Source organism: Chamaea fasciata, unplaced genomic scaffold, assembly GCF_029207755.1.
Source record: "Chamaea fasciata isolate MVZ Bird 193981 ecotype frontalis unplaced genomic scaffold, bChaFas1.0.hap1 SCAF_28, whole genome shotgun sequence".
Classification (NCBI taxonomy): Eukaryota; Metazoa; Chordata; class Aves; order Passeriformes; family Sylviidae; genus Chamaea; species Chamaea fasciata.
This window is the reverse complement of record NW_027094113.1, coordinates 3,304,784-3,320,088: the sequence shown is the minus strand read 5'-3', so window position 1 is coordinate 3,320,088 and position 15,305 is coordinate 3,304,784. Positions and strand designations below refer to the sequence as shown.

The 15,305-nt window shown below is 50.9% G+C and overlaps 1 protein-coding gene across 4 annotated transcripts in view; it reads left to right on the top strand.

The window, feature by feature from the left end:
• SBNO2 (strawberry notch homolog 2) overlaps positions 1–15,305 on the top strand; it is a 46,598-nt gene that overhangs the window by 10,644 nt on the left and 20,649 nt on the right. For 3 of the 4 annotated variants that reach the window (XM_066205803.1, XM_066205800.1, XM_066205801.1), the window contains exons 4-5: positions 2,123–2,246; positions 13,451–13,615. In XM_066205803.1, coding sequence (XP_066061900.1) covers positions 2,123–2,246; positions 13,451–13,615 — 289 coding nt within the window. Of the gene's footprint in view, positions 1–2,122; positions 2,247–8,952; positions 9,694–13,450; positions 13,616–15,305 lie in introns of those variants that run through there. The other variant, XM_066205804.1, reaches the window with a different exon arrangement.

The following is a 15,305-nucleotide window of genomic DNA, read 5'->3' as shown; positions in this document are numbered from 1 at the left end:
CTGGAACGGTTTTTGGTTGTCCAGTGAACCCCCTCAGCCTCTGAGGGTAGCTGCTGACCCTCAGTAGCAGTTTGCCAGGAGCTAAGCCCTGGAGAGGCTGAGCAGCTGGGGACAGGGCACTTTGCTGCGGGCTGTGTTCACACCTTGGCTGTGACAGGTCACTGACCTCATTCTTCCACTTAATGCGTTTTTGTGCCAGTTTAATTCAAGCGAACTTGTCAACGGCTCTGTGCCAGCCCTGCAAATGAGGGGGAATAGTTTTGAATTCTGACTCAAGAGAAGGCAAAGCTCAGCTCCAAAGGTACTGAAAGGATTTGGGGGCTTTCCAAGGAGAATCTCAGAGCAGTGCCCAGAGCTGCTGTGGCCTCTCCCTGCAAACTGCAGGAACCTAGTGCATCTCACATGGGCAGATTGGAAGACCAAGATTAAGGGTGACAAAATACCAACCAGAGCTGGTCATTCCACAGCAGGCCAGGGAGGTTGGAGCTCTCTTCTCTCCTTCTCGTTACCTTGACTGACCCTTGTCCAGGCCACAAAGTGCCAGGGAAACAGGAGGGGGTGTTCATTTTTCCAGTAAAAATAGTTTTCCTATTCCTTGGTTAGTTCTTTGACGCTGGCCAAGCTGTGTCCTCATGTGAGAGACGGCGAGACCACAGCGGCCTCAACTTGAAAGCCTTTTAAACCAGCCTTTTCCTGTGTGGAAATACATTCATTCCCAGAATTTATGCCCAGATTTTAATTTTCCTTGGATGGATTATGAGAAACTGTCAGGGCTGGACTGTGGGAGCTGGGATGTGCAGGTGTGTTCACACAGGGTCTCAGGTGTCTCTGCAGCAGGTAAAGCCATGGCAGCAAAGAAAAGAAGGAAAAAAGGAAAGGAGGAAGGAGCTGTTCGTTTTTCAGGATATTATCTTTAGTGATGGGAAACGAGCAGGAAAAATGTATTTATCAGAGGAGATAACTGTGTTTGCACATAAATCCACATGTAAATGTTCACCGGGCGTGTTAACGAGCTGCTGGCCACACATGGCACCTTAATTGCTTAGTAATCCTTTGGCAGCTTGGCATTCCCAGCTCCTGGGCAGGAGTTCTGTTCAAACTCTGTTTCTCCCTCCCTCAGCGCTCTGTTCAGGTTTTCAGCCTCGGATTCTTTGGGCATCAGGGAGAAACAAGAGGAAGCCAATCCAGCCGGGGTGGATGTCCCGTGGCTCCAGCGCCGAGGGTGTCCTTGGCAACTGCCCAGCAGGAGCACGGCCCCTTACGGGAAGGATTATGAAGCACATTCCTTGCTCCTGCAGGAGAGGGAAAGGGCTTGTGCAAACCAGGAGGTGGCGTGGAGCAGAGGCCAGCGGCTGCTCCTGGGCAGGAGGAAGGAAATTGGCTGCCCTTGTGCAGTTTTTGCCTCTGACTGCCCGGAGGAAGCAGATGCTGGGCTCAGGGACCAGGAGGAAGCTGGCATGGCCCTGCCCAGGAGGAGCAGGCAGGATCTTTGCTTTGTTCCCTTGTTAGCTGGACAGAGATCTTGCCTTTGAAGTCACACCAGTCACATCTCTAGTTCCTCTCTCTGGGTAACAGTTCTGTCTGTGTTTCCCAGTCACCAGCCCTTCCATTCTGACCTGCCTTTGGGGTCTGTGAGCAGTGAACCCCCTGTCCAGGTGGGTTAACAGGGGTGTTTCCCCACCAGAGCTGGTTTGTGGGGCTGTTTTGGGGGTTTTGTGGCTCAAACTGGCCACAAAAAAAGTGTGATGCTTCCCTGCACCTCTTGTCCTTATGTGGTGTGACTGGCAGGTCACACTGGATGTCCCAGGGCTTCGTTCTGCTTTGTCATCAGGGCTGAAATAGAGTACTGCAGACCATTGTTATCTATTAAATCCTTCCTGGTTTACACAAATTGCCAAGAATTATATTCTTAATTCAGTCTTCTTACACTGCTGAGTTTGAGAAGTGGGATAGAACTGGTAGAGATATTATTTTGTCATCTCTCTTCTGGATAATATCCAAAAATATCCCTCTCCTGTATGTGACATCCTGAAGTTTCAGCTTCACTGCTGCCAGAGGCTGAAGTGAGCTGAGAAGTGCTGAGGACTGACAGGGAGTAACTGTTTCTCCCATTTCTTTACAGGCAATATTTTAACTCCCCTCAGGATTTTTGTATGGATTCCATCAGCATACCACCTTTCCCAGACACAAACTATGCAACTGTGGACCCCGCTGACTTCTTTCCAAAAAATGGGGATTTTCCTCAGGTAAGTGCAGAGTTCCTGATGTCTTTTGGGGAAAATGAGCCTTTGGAGTGCTGGGGGTTATTTCTCAGTGTTACCTAACTGAGGAAAAATGAAGAGATGGGCAATAAATTTGTCCAGCCCCGGAGAGGAATTGTGTGCAGTTGGGATCAGTCCTCTGACACCAGGATTTTGAAAGGTGTCTGTGGTTTGATAGGAGCTTCTCTGTGGTAAAACTGCTTTTATCTTTTAAAGGGGTCTTTGGCATAAACACTGGGGGTGGTCCTGGCTGCAGGAGGGTCCCAGAGTGTGAACTGAACACGCTTCAGACTCTTCAGTTACTTCCCTCCCAAAATGCTCTTGTGCTGCATGTTCTTCCTCACTGGTTACAAGTGGTGGATTCCTGAGTAGTGAATATTTAGGGATTACATCAACGCAGTGCCCAGCATTCCAAGAGTGGAGCCAGATCAGTTTTTGCAGAACTGGAGTGTGGGAGGAATGAACAGTGACCCCAAGTCGCTCGGCGTCTCTGGGGACCCAGAGCTCCCTCACCTTGGGGATCTCTCTGGGTGGGAAGGGCTCTTTCCATGGATGTTCAGGAATGCTGCACTGGCTTTTGGCAACATCTTATGGTAAGATTAGTCAGTAAAAACTGCAAGTGGTTGATGTGACAGAGCTGACTTTGCAATAAAGAAGGGACGGGCTAAATCCTTTCTAGGAATTAATACAGACATTGGTGCCTGCCTGTGTATGTGTTAATTCCTCCTCATTCTGTTTCGGTTTTTTGGCATGGCTGAAGAGAGGTTTTGACCCTTCTTAGGACTCTGATTTCTACAGATTTGGATGAGCGGGTGCTGGGGATTTGTGCTTTTTTGAGGTGGCCACTGGTGTGGTCCCCCCATCCAGCTCCCCATGCCTCATGTCAGGGACGCACCTGGGCAGCTGCTGGTCAGGGTTTTCTGGCTGGATTAAACCAGATAAATAATTGAATCACAGGAGCATTGATCTCTGCCTCCTGCAGAATTAATTGTGGGAGGAACGAGACAGAAAGGTGATCTCATCAACTTGTGAGACCATTTACCGGGCTGCGATGGGAAGGGGACAGGGGTCCCCACCATAGGTCTCACCTCCAGGTCTGGTGGGGTTTGGCTGATGGGTTCAACGGGAAAAGGGCTTAATTATTCCTTTAACTTATGTATTTTCTAGTGTCTCAGTGGTCAGTCAGCTTCCTTCCCTGCTGCATCACAGAAATTGATCTCAGCCAGCTTGGAGGAGTAGAGTTTTGGAGGTTCTTTGTGAAAGGAGATGCTTTGTGTTGGCTGGGTGAGAAAAGAGCAGGAAGCTGTGAGACAAAGCAGGAGTGAATGACCTCAAATAATTCCCAGAGCAAGAAATAACTCATGTACTGCTCTTATCCTCTGGGAGAGGAAGCCATGGATGGGAGTGAGGTGATTTTAGGCAAATGGGCTTTTGTTTGGACTCTTTCTGTAGTGAGACTGCGCCTATTGCAACGTGCCTGGAGGTGTTCTGCCTCCAGTATGAGCACAGCAAAGCGTCCTCTGAACCTAACACAGCCAAACCAGTTCCTTCACTGGGGTATTGTACCACCAGGTAATGCCATGTGCTCCCTCCAGGAGCAGAGCAGCTTTATGGTGCTCTCCTGTCCTGTTCCATGGTTTGTCTGTGAACCTGTGCTCTGGTCCCTGGAGATCCCACAGGTAACAGGGCAGTGATGTGTCACTCTGTGTGTGTTGAAGCCGAGGAACAGTGGATCAGGCTTTGTTAGAGGTCTGTTTTCCAAGCTGAAGATCTCTGCTGGAGGTGGTAACTCTGAGGGCTGAGGTGTCTGGAGCATCCTGGAGCCAAGGAACATTGCTCGGTTATTTCACCTGTGGGGCTGTCTCTGGAAGAGGAATTTCAGGCTCCAGTCATCCTCCAACAGCTCATTCTGCAGCATGGAGCCAGGTCAGCATTCTTGAACACTCAGCTTCGGACTTCTGAGCCCCCTGCATGCTCTCTCCTGGTACTCACTCTGATTAGGATGCACTAAGCACTGGCATGGAAATCATGGATAAACCCCAGGGGTCTCTGAGCCACCAGGTATTGCTCATCCAGAGAAAAGCTGCAGATCTGCTCACAGGAGCCAGAGTTGGAGCCTGGCACTGGTGGAGCAGCAGGCCCTGAACTGGAGACAGTGACATTAGTCTTGAGCCATCCAGGAGTTTCCTGAAGCTTTTCCAGCCCTTTGTTCAGCAGTGTTTTCCACTTTACTGATTTCTCATTGTCCCATATTAAATATTAACATTTGGCTTGGAAAGCTGAAGAATGCCATCCAGGAGGGGTGGGAGCAGCTGGGTGGTTCCATCTTTCCAGGTGGCTGTACAGGAAATTACCTGTCTTTTCCAAACTTTCCTGCTGCCGTGGTAGGAGTGGCAAGGGCTGATCCAACCATGCCAGACGGAGCAGTGGAGCCCAAGGGGCAACATGAGGAATCTGCTGCAGATGCTGGTAAGAGATTCCTGATCCAATCTGTGGCCCTTGGGCAGGCAAAATGGATCAGGTGCTTGTGTGAGGACTTGTGTTGCCTCCACACATGGATACAGGCTGTTCTCTTGGCTTTGCTCCCATGGCAGAATCCAGAATTTTGAGGAATAAGGAAGAAAGATTTGAAAGATCTAAAGAGCAACTGATTGAGGCATTTGTGTAGCAAACCCTTTCTGTTGGTGGCGGTGATTGTCCATGTGCCGTAGGGTTTGGAGAGCAGGAGTCTTGGTGCTTTTTCCTCTGGCACTGGCATTTCCTCTCCTCATCCTTCCATGTTTTGTTTTGGGAGTCCTGGTCCTGCAGAGTGCAAAGGTTTTGCTGACCTGGGGGTGCTGAGAGTGGGAGTTGCCACGTTTTCTAATGGCTCTGGGAGTTTCTCTGTAGCTGAACCATTCACCTTGCTGAGCAGCCATTGCATGGCCAGAACAGCCTGATGTGAACTTGAGGTTGTTTCCTCCACAATATTCTTGGGTTCTGGCTTGCTCCTGGGTGATTCATCCTTGCCGATCTGTTGGCATTTTTTATATAAACAAGTGGCTTGAGCAGAGGTTCAGAAAATAGTTCTGGGAGGCCACGTTGGGTCTGACAGCGTTTCTGGTCTTGGGAACTGTTGTCTTCAGCCAAAGTCTCATCGCAACCACATGGTGCCATCTCCTTATGGAAAAGTCCAGGGACTGCCCACGTGTCCTTACAAATCACTGTCCTGAGAGGAGCAGGGTTTGGTTTCTGTTGCTTCCCTCCCTTCCTGCAGTCCCAGGTTATTCCTGCTGTTGAGCTGGGAGCTGGCACTGGTGGACAGCAGTTCTGCAAAGGTGCTGTGGCCGTGGTGGTGCTGTCTTGTGACACTGATGGTAAGAGCTGTTAAGTGCCATAATAAAACATTGAATCCAGGAGGATTTAACTGATCCTCTGGCCTGTGCTGTTCCTGTGAGCTGTGTCTGTCCCCAGAGCCTTACAGAGTCAAAGCATCCTGCTCTAGGAGAGCATTCCTGCTCTGTTATACCTGCTCCTCTTGGCCACCACAGATTTTTTTTTCAACTTCACTGTGCTGGTCAGTTTAGAATTAGTTGAAACACAGACTCTGCCTATTTCCTTGAGCTCTCTGCTATCTCTGATGGCTTTTGCTGGAAGTGTTCCCTTTGCCTAATTTTGTGTGACTTGTGGCTTCAGAACAGGACTTTGCTGACCTCATGTGCCCTGAGGTCCACTGGGAAATAAACCTGGGATGGGGAGCAGCTCCAGGGGAAGGGGAGCAGCTCCAGGGGAAGGTGGAGCTGGAGACATGGTGAGTGTGCAGGGGACTCTGCAGATCCTCCTTCACCCCTTTAGTGAAGCAGCTCTGGGTGTAAACACTTTGGGAGGAACTCTGGTCCCTTTCTTAAAACGTGGGTTGTGCTTGGTCTGGAGGGAGGAGGTCAACCCAGATGGATTTATCCTGTGGGCCAGGAGGAATTGGCTGCTCCCGGGCAGAGTCACCTTCAGTAACACTGTAAAGATGCAGTTACAGCCTTGTTTGATCTGCTGTGCTGGATGGGGGCTCCTGACCACACGTGTTAATCATAAACCAGCCCTCTCCTCACCACCAGCCCCTTGCAATCTCCTGTTAATCTTCCTTGTTAAAGCAGGAGGAGAAATTAACCTGCTCTTAAAAAAAGTATTAATTTTTAGAAGTGCTGCAGCGCACAGAGCTGTGGTGATTTAGGAGAAATCAATGCAACAGTTATTAAATTATATGGAACACTTGGTTGTGGCTGAAACAAAGAGTTTCCTGGAATAAGAAACGTGCTGGAACTTCTGTTGCTGTCCTGGAGTTATGTCTACAGGGAACACAGACATTAAAATCCATTTGCAGGCAGTTACCTGGCTCTTGGCCTTGGGAGAACAAGTGGCTTTGCGTGTTCATGTCTTTGTTTCTGCACTGCAGTTTTGGAGTTTGAGCTGATGTAATAACACTTTATAACCCGGCTGGGTGAGATACCTGACACATCCTGCAGGCCTGGGGTAAGGAAAGTGAAGGCTGTGGTTTTAACAACTCACTGTGCATTGACAAATGCTTGGGGTGCTCCAACTGAGGCACCCTGGGCTGGTTCCCAGGAGCAAGGGAGGTACAAGTCGGCTTTTGAGGTATCATTTGTTGTCAGTGGATCGCAGGAGCCCCCTCAGATGCCTGTGGCCCTGGGGAAAGGGGTAAAAGAGTTTGGAAGGCTCAGATATCCCCCCCCCCCCCCATTCCAGTCTTGATAGTTTTCATCTGTGTTGCTGCCTCCAAGCAGCGATGTCCGCACTGGGCAGGAGGGATGGAGATCTGCCTTCTGAGGTTCTTGGCAGGCACCATTCCCTGCCTCCTCTCTTCCCAAAGCCAACAAAAGCGGGAAAAGCCGGTCTGAAATGCTCAGTGCTCTTAAAAGTGCTGGTAATAGAATCCACCAGCAGGCCGTGGGGACATGGTTGAAAATAGACGCTTTAATTCAAAGCAGAGTTGGTCTGAGTGAGGGGGTGCAGAAGGTTCCCCAGCACAGCGACTCCCAGGGCTTGGCTGGAAGGGGATAAATCAGATGTGAGCGCTGGAATAATCCTGCTTTCCTTGTCCCTGTCTGTCAGCACACGTGTTCTTGGGTGAATTGTGGGGAGCAGGATTGCCTCTCCCCTTGGACAGGCTGGGAACATTCCAGGTGGTGGTTCCGCAGTGGTTTATCTTCCCCGTGGTGATTACACTGCTGTGGTCTTGCAAAATCAATGCAGCAGCCCTGGGTGTCTGTGCCATGTTCCCACTTCCTTCGGCAGCGCAGGTCTCTCGTGTCTGCATTTTGCCTCACTGACAGGACAGGAAGAGGAAATAATCCACCTGCCCTTCCAAAGGTTGCACAAATTGCGAGACCTTGATTGGCTCAGGCAGGACATAGTGGTTCAGTGAAGGTCACCCAGCAAGCTGCTAATTAAGACATTACAGAAATTAATTTGGCCTCTTCACTCCACACGTGTCATTAAAGCACCTGCCCCACGGGCCAGCAGAGCCTGCTCTTAAAAGTACAGCAAATCCAGAGAAAAGCAGCCTTGAGAAGCCTCAGCCTTTCTCCAGCCCGAGCCTGCTGCCCACAGAAACCAAATTCTGTTGTCACTGTAGTCCCTGCAGGACATTCTGCTGGCTCTCAGGGAAGTGCTGCTTGCAGCCTCCTTTGGAGGTGAGATGGGCCCTGGGAACAGGGAGAGCCCAGCAGATGCTCCAGCTCCTCCTGGGAGCCCCATCTGTGACTGCAGACCCTGCCATAGCTGCAGTTGTGCCAGGGAAAAAGTGTTTTTCTTTCCCATTTGCTTATTGAAAAAACCCCCTGGACTAGGTGTGTTGAGGGTGGAATGTGGATCCTCACTGTTGATGTCACAGTCCCCCTGGAGCCACAGTGCTGCAGTGTTCTGCCCTTGGAAACAAGCCCCGCTGCAGGTTTTTGCCCTGTGGGTGGTTTTCCAGCCTCAGTACCTGGCGAGTTTTCCTTGGAGGCGCCCATCCTCCTTCCTCATCTGATGGCATAAAACAGAATTCACTCACTCAACTCTCTTCCTGGAGGGCTTGGTCTACTCACCTCTCTCGTGGGCCTGATGGGACTTCGTGCCTTCTTTCACTCCAAAGCTCCGTTTTTTTGAGAAGTGCCTGATAAAGATGGGATTTTCCAGCTGTTCCCGGCACAAGGCCCCTGGAGGAGTTGCCTCAGCAGTGACAACCACAGCAGCAGGCACCAAATGCCGGCTCAAACACGGAACAGGGACGAGCTGTGCTCCCTTGAAGCCGTGCCGTGGGTGCTTGGAAGGACAGGGAGCAGGGATGGGGAGCCTCGGAGCAGTCCGGGCTCCTCTCCCTCCCCATTCCCAGCACGTGCGCTGCTGGATCCGTGCACTGCTGGGTTTGCTGGGCAAACTGGGACTGACCCCGCGGGCAGAGCCCGGCTCCGGGGCTGCCACCAGCCCTGCCAGGGAAGAGCAAACAGGAGCCTCTTTGCACCCAAAGCAAACAGGACAGTTCCCAGGGATTTTCCGGAGGGTGGGGTGGGGTGGGGGGGTGTCTTTGGGTGATTCCTTTAATCTCCATTTGCACCGGAGGAGACCTTCATTAAGTTTACATCCCTTTCGGATGTCTCTTTTTCTCTTCCCCACCAGAATTTTTGCTTATTTCTGTTATCTAAACTGTTAAAAGGGCCAGCCTTGGAAAGAGGAGGCGACGGTCCCTGGGAAATAACAGCGATCCGGGAAGGAAAGGGAAGAGAATGGGCCACTCCTTTGGATTTCTAAAGGCACGATTTGGGGTGGGGCAGACACCAAAGACAAAGAGAGCACATGGCTCTTGGGGGGGCACCAACGTGGGAATACTCCGCGTGAGCTTTGTCTCTTCAAGCACTTCACCTGAGCCCTGATGAAATCGGAGCAGGAGGGCAGGACCCCCAGCCCAGAGCAGGGGCTGCCACGGGGGACAAAGTCTGGCTTTGGGTGGCCGGGAAGGGGAGCGGAGAGAGCCCGGAGCCCTCTGGCTCTGCAGAGCCTGGCGCTGTTTACTGTGCTCTGTGGTTGGATTACACCACGTACAGTAATTCTCCTCGCACTGCCAGTAATTTCACTGACTTACCAAGCAGGCATCATTTCCTGAAAGTCAGCCCTGGACTTAGAGGAAGTAAGAGCCCTCTCGTCGTGACTAAACAGTCTATGCAAATCTCCGGGCGCAGGACAGCTCTGCCGGGCCCTGAGTCTCCATTTTCCCTCCTCTGACTGCTGCATGTTGGCTTTTAAAGCCCCCCGATGAGCCCGGGCCGTGAATGGACCTTTCTCCACTTTCCGCTCAGCACCCTCCCCCTGCTGCTGCCTCCCGCTCCGACAGCCCCCCGAATGCTGCTCTAAAATGTCCCAAATGCAATTCTGGCTGAAGTTCCCGTCTCTCTACAAGGTAAAACCTCATTATTATTTTTTTTTTTCCCTGGGTTTTTTTCCTCCTCCTCCGTGGAGTTCCTCGTGCATTTGGACGCTCCCAGTTGCTCCCCGGGAGTTGTGCAGTGGCTGCAGAGTTTTGGGAGTGACACCTCTCCACCTTGGGTGCCGGGAATAGAATTTTTTTTTGTTTGTTTCTTTTTTTGTGTCCCGAAGATGTGATCTCTGTTTTGCTGGAACCTGCATTCCTGAACGCTATTCTGTCAGTCAGAGCTCGGTCGCTGAGTGTGGAATTTGGAGGGAAGGAGCTGTCTGAGGGTTGATCTGTGTGTTTGTGTAGGTGTGATGGCTTTGAGGGGTTTTATTTCCAAATTTGATGCGGGGTGCAGGACGTGAGGGGAGCACCATCCAGCCAGAGCTAAACTCTTCACACTCCCAGTTTCTTCCCCCAAATTTAGACAGACTTTGGGGTTTGGCAGCTAGAAGATTTTATAGTGATCATCTGCAGCTGCTGATTCGGTCTTTCCTGAATAATAATTTGCTTAATCTGTGACTTTTGAGGTGCCAAATCTCTCTTGGCTGGAAGTGTGGCTGTGGTTGTGGGTGTGTATTTGGGTATGTAGAGAAGGTTTTGGGTTTTTATTAAAACCCCCTCTTCACTTGGGTGCTCATCCAGAGCTGCTCTGCAGACACTGTTTCCTCAGTGTCTGGATTGTGAGAAAACAAACCATTTCTATTGATGGCTTGATGGAAAAAAAAATATTTTTAGGATGCTTGTTCTGTCTGTATTTAGACTTCACCTGTTCTTTCATTATTTTTAACACTTTGTTTTGACTGAGGGAGCTGAGCTGTTCCCAGGGGCTTGGAGTGTCTGGGCTGGGGTACCCTGACTTTTTCCTGATCTTTTCTAGGGAGATCATTGTTTGATAATCTCAGTTTTGGGATAATGACAGAAGTACCATGTACCACAGCTGCATCAGGTCGTCCTCTGCTCTGAGACCCACCTGCAGCTCTGCCTCCAGCTCTGGGTCCTCAGCCCAGAAGAGGCCTGGACCTGCTGGGGCCAGTCCAGAGGATGCCACAGAGATGCTGAATTCCAGGAATAAAATTTATGTAAAAAATGGTTGCAGAAAAGTATCTGAAATAAAGATTCTGCCTGTCAGGACAACTTCCATCTGGTGCAGAAATTTGACTTCCACTGAAACAGAAGTGCTGTTACTGTAGAACCTCATGTTTCTGTTGAGAAAAAACTTAAAATTCTGATTAATCCATCTGAAACAGGGGCAAAATTACATATTTTAAACCCCACTTCATGAGCTGACCCTGTGCTTTTGGTTGAGGTGATGGTCCTTCCTTTTCCCTGAGGTCAGTCACCAAGGCAGCTGCTCCCATTTGCAGCAGATAAACCAGTGGTGTGATTAGTCCAGGCATGGTTTGTACTGGTTGTGGTTATCCGTGGTCTTGTGTTAAACAGTTACCCTGGGTTTGATAAATTCACAGAGGTGGTGGTGGAAGTTCTTGGGGCAGAGAGGCTGGCAGGTGATGAACTTTAGTGCTCTTTAGTTAATGCAATTAGTTAAGACAAATGAGAGACCCTGGAAGTTTGTGAGTAATGCCTCGGTAATGCTGGCAGAGGATGGGATCGCTGCATCACTTCCAAGAGGAGTATTGTCCTCCCTCTGCCTTGGAGGCTGGTTTCTTCTCCCCAGTTCAGCCCAGTGGTGGGGCTGGAGTCTTCCCTGGGGGGGCTAGGGGCTGGGTGACGTTTGCTGGAATGTCTCGGCTTGGGTCATGAGACTTTCCCATATCCTGTTGCTATTCCAGCCCAGCCCTTGCCTATTGTTGGGACCCTGATGGCCACTCCGTGCTGCCCCACAGCCTCCCCTGCCATGACACGGGTGTGCAGATGTTTCCTCCTTCCCCAGCCTCTGCCAGTGCCCTTTGCAGGTGAACAAACTCTGCTTGGAAGTGTCTCAGCAATGGGACCAGGTGGGATCTGACACCATCTGGCTCCTGCACTGGCCACTCACTCTGGCCATGGCCAGATCCACCCAAGTGGTGTTCTGCTTTCTCGAGTGTGAAGGGGAGTCCAGAGGTCCCGTAATTCCAAGGTGATAAATCCGGGTGCCTTGATCTCTGGGTAATCCTAAAATAGCCACAGAAATATCAGGAGCAGGAGCTGCCCAGGAAGCGCCCCCCGCGCTCCCTAAGTCTTTAGGTCCACCAGTTGGTAATTGAGGAATCCAAACTCCCCACATCACACCTGCCACTGCTGGAGTGCTTCCAGCACCTGCACTGATGGCTTCAGGGCACACGCTGGCCAAACGAGACATCCCTGGGCAGAAGGGGAAGGGCACGTGTCCCAGTGGTTTAAACACTACAAGCCCATAACTTTTGATAGCAATCTGGGGAGTCTGACCCAGCTCTTGGCCTGAAGCTCTTGGGAACAGCAGGGCCACGCTCAGCTGCTCCTGGGTTTATGTCAGGCAGGGCTAAGTGACTTTGAAGAGTCTTTGGCTGCCTTTCTGCCTGTAGTGGGAAGTTGGCCCTTTACTGGAAGTGAGCAGCGACTCCTCCTGTACCAGCCCTTGGCTCTGCTGGCAGCAGCCTGGTGGGTTACCCTGGTGCTCTGGCTGGGCTGCACTGGCACGGCTGTGAGCAACCACAGATCCACCCGTGTTGGCAGCATCTGTGGGGCCACCAAAACAGACCTGTCGGTCCATTTGCCCTTCCTTCAGGGAGAGAGGCTCATCTCCAGCCAGACCTGAGTGCTGGAGTTTGGTGCTGGAAGTATGTTGCTTTTAATTAACAGCAAATTTTTTTCTGCTTTAACAAAATTTGAAAATGCTGTTTGGTGTGGGAGGAGGGCTGAGGTGATGGGATGGTGTTGGGAAAGGGGCAGGGTCTGTGCCACAGTGGAGAATGCAGAGCAAGAAGTGCTTGTCGGCTCTTGGTTCTTGGCACCTGAAACTGGGAAACCAGAGCAGGGCTTGATGTTAGGGAGAGGATTGATGGCTCTTTCTGAGCCAAAGTCTGTGTGACTCAAACCAAGAGCATCACTGGGCTGGCACCAAATAAAAGAGTTGCAAACCATCCAGCCCAGTCACCAGAAAAAAGAACAAGGGCAGAAGCTGGTCCCTGTTGCTGAAGCACATTTCTTGTCCGGGCTGGGGCTGGCCCTTGGGAAGAGGATTGGTAGATCTGCCTGGATTTACCTAGATTCAAATCCAGGTGACATCAGCACTCCTTCCCCTGCTCCTGGCAGCCTCGTGTGTGCAGAACTTGCCAGGAGGAGAGGGATGTTTCCCACAGGTTCCAGGTAGTGCTATGTTGGAAATTGCAGTGAATTAGCCACACTGTGATCAGGTGTAGCTGGGGGCCCCTGCACATGAGTGAAATCTGCAAGTCCTTTGGGGTCAAGCTGAAGCCTTTGCACCCCTCAGCAGCCTTTTTTAATCAAACACAAAGTGAAGTTGAGCAATGCCTTGTTGGATGCTCCTCTCTCTCCCAGTCCATGGTGCAGGGATGTGCACAGCCCACAGACTGTGTACCCACACTCCTGGCCAGGGCTTTTCCTGCTTTTTCAAGAAACAGATTTTCAAACAGCCCCACAGAGTGTGTCCTCAGTATCAGGTTAATTTCTGGGGTCTGTGGGGGGCGCAAAGTAGTGGAGCCGATCATTGAACAGCAAGAATTTAGATCTTGCTGGCTGAGTGAGGAAGGAGCTCTCTGGTCTCATCCTGCCTCCTCCAACCGTGGCCGTGCCTCTGTTCCAGGATTCTTCATACCTCGATGAGCTCTCCAACAACAACTCCATCTTCTCGTCCCCTCCGGATTCCCTCTCAGACATCGCGGATCCCAAGGACTTTCTGCCCACCGACAGCCTGAACCATGTGCCAACACTTTGGGATGTGAACATGCCGCAGCAGAACCAGATTGAGGTAGGGTCTGCTCCTTTCCCATCCTCCCAGCAGACAGGGGGTACCTCAGGCTTCATCCCATGGGGGTTTTATCGAGCAATTAAGAAACCAACCCAGTTCCTTCGGGTGAAGTTTGAGGTGTGGTGATGTTATTCCGCCGTTCCCAGCTTTACTGGAGGAGGGAAAGGGTGAAGTGGTGTTCAGTCTCCTGGAAGCAGGAGGGAATCCCCTCTCAGAGGGATTCGTGCACTCCTCGAGACTGCAGTGCAGGCTGTAGCTCTTTCTCCTGGCAGCCGTGGCAGGTGGGTACATCCTGAGGAGGATCTATCCCTCAAACATTCAGCAGGTCCAGGGTGCTCAGGAATACTGAGGGACTCCAGGAAAACCACCCTCGCATGGATCAATAACATCCCCCCACAGCAGCACCTTCTGTTTGTTCACCATGGCAAATAGTTCAGTAACGATGACTAAATAACTGTCTCAACTTAAGACTCACCATTTGTGTTTACTTTGTGAGTCCAAGTCCCTGCAAGCTTTTACATCCCAGACTTTTCTGGGGTGCGGGAGCTCCCTGCAGTCCTTCAGCATCACCTGATTGTGGGCATTTTGGGGCATTTTCACCAGCCTTCTGCTCTCTGCTCTGCCTCAGCTGGGGGACTGGCATGGGCACCACAGGCACCAACTGGCTCTGGAGGTTGTTGGAGCCACATGATCCACATCCACTGGATCTGGGTCTCAGCTCTTGCCGTGTCTGTCCATCTGTGCCTCGCATTTCCATTGTAGGTCACTCTCTTAGGAAGAAGAAGGGAAAAACAGCCAAAGTGGCTACCCCAGGAGGCAACTGGGGTAGTCACTGTTACTTTTACAGGCTCTGCTGTGCTCAGTGTCTCTGATTGTGCTTCCCTGAGCGGTCTGCAAGCCTTGGGCCAGTTGGAACTTGTCAGTTTGAGGCAACAGGAAGAGAGCTGAGCAATTGGGACACAAGAAATGGCTGCAGGCTTTAATCCCAGGCTTGCAAATTAGATGGTTAAAAATGCTGGAGAGCAGATACATCCTCCAGGACAGAGGAGCCACATTGCTCCGGTTCTCATATTGTTGTTTGGTTTTTATGTAGAAGCCCAAATCCCTGCAGAAATCATTCTGTGGTGGCCTCTTTCCAAACATGTGAACTCTGGTTGAGACCTTCAATGCCTAGAAAATCCTGGAGTTCTGTGTCTGTGGAGTGCATAACAAAAGTTACTGGAAAATGCTGTTCTAAATCCAGCGTGAAGAAAACAAGGGAGAAATAAAGGTTGTGTAAGTGTGAGACTGACTTGTGTGAGCACAGCAGGATCTCCAGCAGAGTCCCTGTCCCTGTGATGTTCCCTGTCCCTCGTGTCCCATGCTGTTCCTCACGTCCTGCCCTCGCCCCTTGTGTCCTGCTGAGCTCTTGGGCTCAGATAAGGCCAATTAACTCCTTGGAATTCCATTTATAAACGACTTCCTTTGGAAAGGAATCGCCAGCTAATTTTAAATGTTGTCTTATCTGTGCTTGCTGAGGCAGTTGGGGCGGGGTTGCTGCCTTTTTTGGGCTGTTTTTTAACTGAGTAACATTTCCTGAGGTGGTGTCAGTGAGGTGCATCCTGGACAGGAGATTTTGGTTTCATTTTTTGTGTGAAAGTGGCACCGTGTACCGGGACACTGGATGAAAGAACTGCCAGATTGACTCACC